Source organism: Echinops telfairi, unplaced genomic scaffold, assembly GCF_000313985.2.
Source record: "Echinops telfairi isolate 266 unplaced genomic scaffold, ASM31398v2 ScPeMD7_6;HRSCAF=24_0, whole genome shotgun sequence".
Lineage (NCBI taxonomy): Eukaryota > Metazoa > Chordata > Mammalia > Afrosoricida > Tenrecidae > Echinops > Echinops telfairi.
The window spans coordinates 21,174,023-21,184,527 of NW_022103902.1; the positions used below are offsets into that span (position 1 = coordinate 21,174,023).

The 10,505-nt window shown below is 44.2% G+C and overlaps 1 protein-coding gene across 1 annotated transcript in view; it reads right to left on the reverse strand.

The window, feature by feature from the left end:
• B4GALT4 (beta-1,4-galactosyltransferase 4) overlaps window positions 1-10,505 on the reverse strand; it is a 41,826-nt gene that overhangs the window by 11,687 nt on the left and 19,634 nt on the right. Inside the window, exon 3 of the mRNA XM_004706493.2 lies at window positions 4,595-4,827. Within this exon, the coding sequence (XP_004706550.1) occupies window positions 4,595-4,827 (233 nt within the window). The remainder of the gene's footprint in view (window positions 1-4,594; window positions 4,828-10,505) is intronic.

Below are 10,505 nucleotides of genomic sequence, written 5' to 3' on the forward strand. Positions count from 1 at the left end.
TTTTTGCTAACTCACAAAGACTCTGGTTGCAGCATGGATGTACTAATGAGAAAGCATCTCCCATTTTGATTCTCATCTTTCCTTTGGGCTTCATATATCTTCACCTGTCATCACTTCGAAACATACCTTTATTGACTCGAGTAAAAGTGCAAAATGTTTCTTACATATCAGTCACACAGGCACCATTTCTTCACTGTCCCACCCTCACCTGAGGATGCCAATCCTAGGTTATAAATGCATACCAAGCTTCCAAGAAGAGTAATTAATGGTTTGCCAGAAAGAATCCAGAAAGTTTGACCTATCAACAGGGAAGGTTCTTGCTAATATTTCTAAGCTCCTTAGAAGTTTCTTGGAATCATTGTAACAGAATCCTGTATATCAATAATGGTGACTAATCCTTACACTACCCTTACAGAGCAAGATGCATCACTAGGTTGGGAGGGGGGGGGGTTGAGAACAACACATGAGACGTGTGACTGCTTAGATCAAATTCTATAGGAATAAATTTCAGTTCAATAAACAAATTATCGTAATGCAAGTATAGAGTTGCCACAGTTACTTTCCTCAAAGCAAACATACTTCTTTGTTTCTAAAACTTGGACTCTGGGGGTTGTTATCCTGAAGACCAAAATAATTATCAACCAGTCTAACAGTAAACTGCTAGAATAAGTCCTTGAAAATAGGCACGCATTGGCTTTGCAAGAGCCTAGTTCATTTTAAAGTGTATACTATAGCCTGTGTGGTGGTTAGGTGCCACCAAGTTGGTTCCAGCCCATAGCACTGCCCGGTCCTGTGGCAATCTCACAATATTGCCTCAGTGAAGCACTAACAGAGGAGCATGCTAGTTCCTACCTTCCGTGCAGGACGCCCAGACTGGCGGCACCTCATGTGCAACTACCGTCTGTCAATGGAAGTTTGGTTGTTGCTATGATGCTGACCAGCTTTCAGAAGAGCTTCCAGACTAAGAATGACTAGGAAGAAATGTCTGGGAATCTACTTACTGAAATCAGCCAACACTGCAGCCCGCCGTGTGTACAGCACAGGACCGGGCAGCACGGCACTCTGCTGAGCATGGGGTCACAAGGACTCGGGAGCTGGCTCCAGGCCCGCTAACAACTGCCAACACCTCTAATGTGCATGTCACTGCTGATTTTGCTTGCCCGCCTGGAGGTGTTAGGGATTGCAAACAGTTTGAATGGCCCAGGTCAATCTCAAAAAGCTATATGTTTGGGGATATTTAGACTGATACTTTGTTTTTCTCGCAGTAAACGAGGACACCAAATAGAAACATTTTTAATCACCTACTCCACTGACCTTAGAGCTGAATACAGTTTCATATATTCCTACGAAATCCTGCTCCTGACAAACAGATACGTGGATCGAGAATGTGAAAAATTAAATGTCGTTTACATAATACATAGTGGCAAAAGGAAAGACACAAAGGCAGACACAGCCCTAGAGCTCCATATCAAACACCATCCAATGTTCTGTCAATCCCTTTGTCTAGATGTATGGAAATGGTTGCTAGGTGCTATAGAGGCGGTTACAGCAACTCATGCACCATGGAAGGACACTCTGCCTGGGCCTGCAGTATTCTACTAAGTGTCATGTTTGAACCCATTGTTACAGCAGGTTTGATTCCGTCTTGTCAAGGGTCTTCCTCTCCTTCCCTGCCCCTCCACCGAGCGCGATGTCCTTGTCCAGGGACTGGTCTCTCCTGATAACACATCCAAAGTATGTGAAACAAAGTCTCACCATCTTTGCTTCTTCGGAACATTCTGGCTGTATTTCTTCCGAGACAGATTTCTTTAAGCTTCTGGAAGTCCATGGCAATTCCAATGGTTTTTAATAACGCCATAATTCAAATGTAACAATTCTTCTCTGGCCTTCCTTATTCACTGCCCAACTTTTACATGCACATGAGGTGACTGAGAATACTCCAGCTGAAGAAGCACACCAGCCTGTGTGATCACAGGGTGTCGATAGGATCAGGGATCAGACATCAAAGACCCAGAACAAAAAATCACATCATTATGAATGAAGGGGAGTGCGGAATGGAGATCCAAAGGCCATCTGTAGGCAATTGGACATCCCCTTACAGAAGGGATGCGGGGTGGAGATGAGCCAGTCAGGGTGGAGTATAGCACCGATGAAGCATACAACTTTCCTCTAGTTCTTTAATGCTTTCCCCGGCCTCTACCCCCAACACACACACACACACACACACACACACACACACACACAATCATGATCCCAATTCTACCTTACAAATATGGCTAGACCAGAGCATGTACATGGGTCCAGATAACAGCTGGAAACACAGGGAATCCAGGACAGATAAACCCCTCAGGACCAATAATGAGAGTAGCCGTAGCAGGAGGAAAAGGGGAAGGTGGGAGAGGAATGACCTACATATAACCCCCTCCCAGGGGGACGGACAACAGAAAAGTGGGTGAAAGGAGACATCGGATAGTGTAAGGCATGAAAAAATAATGATAATTTAAAAATTATCAAGAGTTCATGAGGGAGCAGGGAGATGAGGGAGAGGGAAAAAAATTAGAAGCTGATACCAAGGGCTCAAGTAGAAAAAAATGTTTTGAGAATGATGATGGCAACAAATGTACAAATGTGCTTGACACAATGGATGGATGGATGGATTGTGGTAAGAGTTGTAGGAGCCCCCAATAAAATGATTTTAAAACACTAAAAAGAAAATATTACAGCTTGGGTCACATGCACTTTAGTCCTCAAGGCGATATCTTTCTTTACTTTTTAACCTGCCCCCATGCAGTGCATTGTTTGATTTTTGACTGATACTTCCATGAGCATTCATTTTGGATCCAGGTCATGTGAAATCCTTGACTGCTTCCATCTAGTCCCTGTTTGTGATGATGGCGGTGTAAGATAGACTGCAGGCTGCAGTCCTTGATCTTCACCAGCAAGTGCTTCAAGTCCTCTTTCAAAAAGCAAGGTGTGTGACCTGCACATCAGAGGTGATTGATAAGCCCTGATCCCATCCCGATGCCCCATTCTTATTCATGTAGTCCAGAATCTCTGATTATTTACTCAGCATATAGATTCTTTCTCCCTCGACGTGGCTGATGGTTTCAAACGGCGGACCTTGAGGACAGCAGCCCGACTCATAACCACTACACCACCAGCGTTCCGCCCCAGACTGAATAAGTATGGTGAAAGGATACAACCCTTTCCTCATTTTAAACCATGTGCTATCTATTCTGTTCGAACCACTGCCCCTTGCTCCATGTACACGTTCTGCATGAGCACAACAAATTGTTCTGGAATTCCAAGTCTTCCCAATGTTTGTTATGATCAACGGCCAATGTCTTTGCGTAGTCAGTAAAACAAGTAAACATCTTTCTGGTATTCTCTGCTTTCAGTCAAGAGCCATCTGACATCAGCAGTAATATCCTTTACTCCATGTCCTCTTCTGAATCCAGCTTGAATTCCTGGCAGATCCTCGTCAATGTACTACGGCAGCCATTGTTGAACAGTCTTCAGCAAATTTTGCTTGCTGTGGTTATCAGTGACATTGTTCTAAATTTTCCACATTTGGTTGGGTCAGTGTTCTTTGCAATGGGCATAAAGATGAATGTCCTCCAGTGGGTTGTCGGGTAGCTGTCATCCAAATACCTTAGCATCGATGAGCGAGCATTTCCAGAGCTGCCTCCGGTTGTTGAAACATTTCAATTGGTATTCTATTAATTCCTTAAACCTTGTTTTTTTTTTGCCAATGCCTCAGGAAGCTTGAAGTTCTTTCAATACCAGCTGTTCAGGATTATATGCTAGCTCTTGAAACAGTTGTTGGTCAACTTATTGTTGGTATCTTTCTGATACAGTAACTCTGTGTGTTCCTTCCATCTTCCTTTGATTCTTCCTGCATTGTTCAGTATTTTGCCCATAGAATCCATCAATATTGCACCTCGAGGCTTAATCCCCCCCCCCTCCGCCTTTGGGTCTTTCAGTTTCAGACGTATCACGCTTGTTCTGTTTTCTGACACTAGGTCTTTGCACACATTACATTACTATGTCTTCTTAAGCCACCCTTTGAAATTGTGTCTTCAATTATTTGCTTCATTATTTCTTCTTAGAAATCTGTCTTAGTCTGGAAGCTCTGCTAAAACCTGTCCGCCATAGGTGACCCCATCAGTGTTTGAAATATTGGTGGCATGGCTTCCAGCATCACAGCAGCATGCAAGATCATGACAAGCTGACCAATGCGTTCCAGTGAACGGTCATGCCCTATAGTTAACAATAAGCACTTCTTTACAGTGCATAACAAATGCCACAGCAAACCCTAGGAGGCCAATGACTCTCAGGAATAAATCTTACAGGAAGTCACTGTCTAACAAGAAAGGGTCAACAGAAAGCAAAATTCCTGCAGAGGTTCATTTAAGAGCCAGTACTATTCACAGAACTTGGGCCCTTGACTCCTCATCCCGGGGCATTAACATCCTTTACTCCAGTAGAAGATAATCAAAGTAAGAGAGCGCTCATCTGATGAACACTGAGTGCTGCAGGTTCTCAGGAAGAGGCAGCCGTGGAAGACAGGGCTCTGGCCTGGGCCCACACTCACCTGGTGGATGACATAGATGCCATAATCGATCTGCTGCCTCTGCAAGAAGGGATGGAGATGCTCCAGCAGGTACATCAGGTGTTTCTCTCTGTTCCGGTGTGGAATGAGGATGGCAACCCGCTGCAAAGCCTTACACTCCTCAGGATGATACCGGCCCTGGTGCACTTTGGGATTTTCTGCCTGTACTTCTTCCAAAGTAAGATCTGGTTTGAAGACCAGCTTGCTCTGACCTTCTACAGTAAACATAGAACATAGGTAATAATAGTACCTGTGATAGTTACATAATCTGTTGTCAATTTGAGACTTAAGAGTGAAGGGGTGGAGTGTAGCCTGTCAGTCAGGTCGCTGCTTGATGACATCATTTGGAGGCCCCATGGAGAAAAATAGCTCACTAGAGGCAGGACACAGACTCACTCCCTGCAAGGCATTACTTATGAAGAGCCTGATGGACCTACACTGATGCAGCCAGAGCCCTGGACCTGGAGGAGCCACGTAGAGACCACTGTCAGCCTGAGATGCTTACACTGCCACTGGATTCACAAGACTTCCCACCCACTGGACTGTGATCTTCCTGCATTCAGCGCCATTGCATGTGTTGCATGAGTCTGAAGAGGAACTTATAGACTGATATCAGTCATATGGGCTAATATCATACTTATCGACTTGATCTGGACTGGGCTAAGATATTTTCTCAATATTCAATTGTTCTTGTATATAAAGCGCTTTCTTATACACATAAGAGTATCCACGAATTTGTTTCTCTAGTCTACCCAGACGAACACAGTACCTTTCTCATAGCGTGGTGAGAGGCTTGTGATTGTTCGTGGAGTCAGCCTGACTCATTACGTGCAGAATAGAGTTGCTTACCCAGGTTTTCAAGGTCATGACCTTTCGGAAGCAGATCGCCAAACTCATCTTCAGAGGCAACTCTGGGTGTGTTCGAACTGCCAACCTTTTGCTGAGTAGTCAACTGCTAGTTATTATTACGTTACAGTTCTGATTTTTATTACTTTAAAGCTCCATTTAGTTTACCACGTATAGCAATGGACTCATGTGATTAAGGGATTGTCACAAAAGCATTCCGTGGGATCTAGCAACCAACTCTGACTCTAAGACTCATCTACACACAAGAAGTGCAGCTGTCTCAGTGACCTTGTGACTCACAGAAACTGTGCAGTGTCAGGAGCAGGACTCGACTACATAACTCTTCAAATTTCCTTTTTTTTGCTAATCTTTTCCTCCTAAATTTCCAAATCTCTTAAGAGTTAATAGTGTGGATGGAGCCAGGATCCTGACTAAGGCCCTTTTCCCCCTCTCTCCTTCCTGCAGAGAAAGCAGTGGGAGGAAGTAGACACCACCCTCCCTCTTTAACCCAGCGGTAACAAGTACATGCAACACCAGCACTAATTTCTCATTCTGAAGTTGCGACAGACATGCTCAATCGAGCACAGCACGTACTATGGCTAGAATTCAATCACCATCCTGCCCCAATCAATCCTATGAAAATCTTTAAAGCAGTGGTTCTCAACCTTCCTCATGCCGCAACCTTTTAATACAGTTGCTCATGTTGTGGTGACCGCCCCACCCCCAACCATACACTTAGTGTCATTGCTACTTCATAACTTTAATTTTGCTACTGTTATAAAATCAGGAGACTCCTATGAAAGGGTCATTCGACCCCCAAAGGGGTTGCAACCCACCGGTTGAGAACTGCTGCTTTAAAGAAAAAGGTAATGCTACTAAATTTCTAGGTATTAGTGAGCTAAAATGGACTGGTATCAGCCACTTTAAATCAGCTGGCTATATGGTTTATTATGCCTGGAATGACAAGTTCAAAAGCCTGGCATTGCATTCATCACCAAAAAGGACCTTTCAGAATGGATCTTGAAGTACAATGTTGTCTGTGAGAAAAAAATATCTATCTATAAATTTATATTTATATATATATATGGAAATCCAATCAATATAACTATTACTCACATTTAAACACCAACCACAAAGCTAGTGATGAAGAAAATGAAGAGTTTTACCAACACATTCAGTCTGAAATTGATCAAACATGCAATCAAGATAGATTGATCATTATTGGAGATTGGAATGCAACAGTTGGAAACAAAGAGGAAGAAATGTAGTTGGAAAATATGGCCTTGTGATAGAAACAAGCTGGAAATCACATGAAAGAATTCTGCAAGAACAATGATTTTTCATCACAAATACCTTTTGTTAACAACACAAACAGCGACTTTACATGTGGACACAAACAGCAACTTTACATGTGGACTTCTCTGTGTGGAATGTACAAATATAAGATTAATAACATTTGTGGGTTGAGGTGATGGAGAAATTTGGGATCCGCAGCTAAAATTAGGCCAAGGACCAACTGTGGACCATTAATTACTCATATCTAAGTTCAGGTTGAAGCTGAAGAATTAAAACAAGCCCACAGGTGCCAAAATCTGGCCTTGAGTATATCCCACCTGAATTTCAGGAAGATATCAAGAACAGATGTGATGGATTGGACACTACTGACAGAAGATTGATGAACAATGGAGTAACATAAAGAACATCATACACAAAGCAAGCAAGAGGTCATTTAAAAGACAGGAAAGAAAGATCAGAGTGGATGTCAGAAGTCCTTCTGAAACCTCCTCTTGATTGTAGAGTACTTAAAGCACATGAAAGAAATAATGAACAGAAGAGTTGAACATTTCAAATGGCAGCTCAAGAAAACAAAGTATTATAATGAAATGTGAAAATACCTAGAGTTTGAAAACCATAAAGGAAGAACATGCTCAGTGTATCATAAACTAAAAAAAACTCAAGAAAAATTTCAAATTATGAGTTGCAATGCTGAAAGATTCTATGGGGAAAATATTGAATGACGCAGAAAGCATCAAAAGAAGATGGGAAGAATACACAGAGTCACTGTACCAAAAAGCACTAGTGGACATTCCAAAGGTAGCCTATGATCAAGAACCAATGGTGCTGGAAGGAAAAGTCGAACTACACTGAAAGCATTGATGAAAAACAAGGCTCCGGGAATTGCTGAAATACCAAATGAGATGTTCCAACTAGTTGATGAAGCCCTGGGAGCACTCCCTTGTCTAAGCCAAGAAGTATGAAAAACAGTTACTGACTGGGAGAGATCCATATCTGTACCCATTCCCAAAAAAACCCCGACTCATCAGATATGCAAATTATTGAATGATATCATTGATATCACGTGCAAGTAAATTTGACTGAAGGTCATCCAACATTGGTTGCAGTAGTACATTGACAAGGAGCTGCCAGAAACTCAGAAAAAGCCTGTGGATCCAGGGGTGTCATTGCTGATGTCAGATGGGTCCTGGCTAAAGCAGAGAAAAGCAGGAAATGTTTACTTGTGTTTCGTGGCCCATGCAAAGGGATTGACAACAAGGGTAGCCTGGAGAAGAAGGGGAATTCCAGAACACCTCTTTGTGTTCATTAGGAAACCACACGTAGAGCAAGAGGCAGTTATGCAAATAGAATAAGGGATAGTGCATGTTTTAAAACCAGGAAAGGGGTGTGTCAGGGGCGGGTCCTCCCATCAGACCTGTTCAATCTGTCTTCTGAGGAGAGCAGAGAAGTTGGACCACATGCAGAACATGACATGGGGTTTGGAGGAAGGGTTATTGACAACCGTCAACACGCAGATGGCACAGCCTTGCTTGCTGAAAGTGAGGAGAGCCTGAAACACTGGCTGATGAACACAACACACAATCACGAAAACCCAAGTCCTTACACTGGGCCGATGTGGAACATCATGACAATGGGAAAGGGGTCGAAATTGCCACAGATTTCATATTGCTTGCCTCCAAAATAAATGCCAGTCAAGAGATCAAAGGACTCATTGCATTGGGTGAATCTACTGCACACGATCTCTTTCAAGTGTTGAAAAGCGAGGAGTGTTCCTTCAAGGGCTGAGGTGGGCCAGACCCAAGTACAGTGTTTTCAATCACCTCAAACGCATGTGAAAGTTGGACACTGAGTCAGAGAAACTGAAGAATTGCTGCATTTAAATTGTGTAACTGGTGAAGGATACTGAGAGTACCATGGACTGCCAAAAGGGCAAACAACTGTGTGCGGGATGAAGTACAGGCAGGATGTCCCTTAGAAGCAAGTGTGGTGAGGCTTCGGGTCACATACTTGTAACATGGTGTCTGAGAGACCAGGGCCTGGAAACGAACATCAGGCTTGGGGACGTAGAAGGGCAGCCAAAAAGAGGAAGGCCCTGCGCAAGACAGATTTGTACAGTGGCTGCAGCGAAGGACTCCAACCTAGGAACAGCTGTGAGGGCAGCACAGGACGAGGCAGCGTGTCATCCCGTTACACACACAGGGTTGCTATGAGTCAGAACAAACTCCACCGCCCCTGACAACATCACCAGGAATCAACTCAATGGCAGTGGGTTTGGCTTGTTTTTTCCTAAACAGCACAATTTCCTGCAACCGTTAGGAGTAACATTTTCACTCTTCCATGATTGAAACTGCATGCCAATATGAATACAACACAAGCATATGACCCCCTTTTTCATGCTGGTAGCGCTCCAGGTAACATGGTGACTGTTCCTGAAACCTGCCGGACTTTCTGTAAGAAGCGCGGCAAGCACCAACCCCACAAAGTGACACAATACTGGAAGGGCAAGGTTTCTCCGGATCCCCAGGGGAAGCGATGGTAGGACAGGAAGCAGAGTGGCTATGATGGACAGACTAAGCCATTTTCCGGAAGAAGGCTAAAACTACAAAGAAGATTGTGTTGTGGCTTGAATGTGCGGAGCCCAAGTGCAGCTCTAAGAGAAGATTGGCTATTAAGCGATGCAAACATGTTGAACTGAGAGGAGATAAGAAGAGAAAGGACCAGGTGATCCAATTCTAAGCTTCATGGTGGTTTATGGACAAAACAATAAAATTTTAATGTTACATACCAAAAAATATATATGATCCCATAAGGCAAGGGCACTTTTTTGGGGGGGTTGTTCAAGGCCATCAAGTCTGTGAAGAGCCCCAGGACACCCCAGAAAGGGTGAATTCGGTTTCAGAGTGTCACCCCACCAGGCCCTGTGGAAGGTGCTAGGCTTCACAGACCTGGAAAGGATTACCGTGCCCACACCCTTCTCACTGTCTCCTCGAGAAGAAAGGTAAATATGAGGACAGGAAGAATCAGTCCTCTGTGATCAGTGCAACAAGCAGAATCCAGCCAGGCGAGCAGGGAACTCAAGGGTATCTTGGCCTTTTGGGAAAGGAAATCCCTGAGCTAGATCTCTGAAAAACCACCAGGCAGGTACGGGCAAGGACAGGCGTGCTGGCAAGGGAGCAGCACCAGCTGCAGGAGTATCTGGAGACTGACAGGCATTTCCTGATCTGGAGAATCAAGGTGTGCGAGAGACCACTCTGGAGGGCTTTAGTTGTTGTTCTCTCTCTCTCTCTCTCTCGTTTATGCCAGTTGTTGGAAGTCAATCTCAACTCCTGGGAATCCCTTGCATGTCAGAGTAGAACCATGGCCATGACCTTCCAAAAGTAGATCGCCATCCCTTTCTTCTGAAATTCCTCTTGGATGAACTTGAAATGCCAACCTGTTGGTCAAGAGCCACGAGCTTAACTGTTTATGCCAGCCAGGGACTCCTTTCTTGGAGTGTTCACTAAAAGTGTTGATTTCAATGAAACGGCAAGACCGATAAAAGAGGATCTACAACATAGGTAAGAAATATTTGAAGGAGGCGGCGTCGAGCGCGCGCGCGCCAGCCCGCACATTTCCGGCTGCAGTTTCCCCGCGGCTGTGTCTCCTCCCCGAGGAGGGAGGACGCTTTATTGGACTAGGCGGCAGCCGCGCTCACCTGAATCTCGAAATGCCTGTTAATCCCTTGTCTAAGCCAAGAAGTATGAAAAACAGT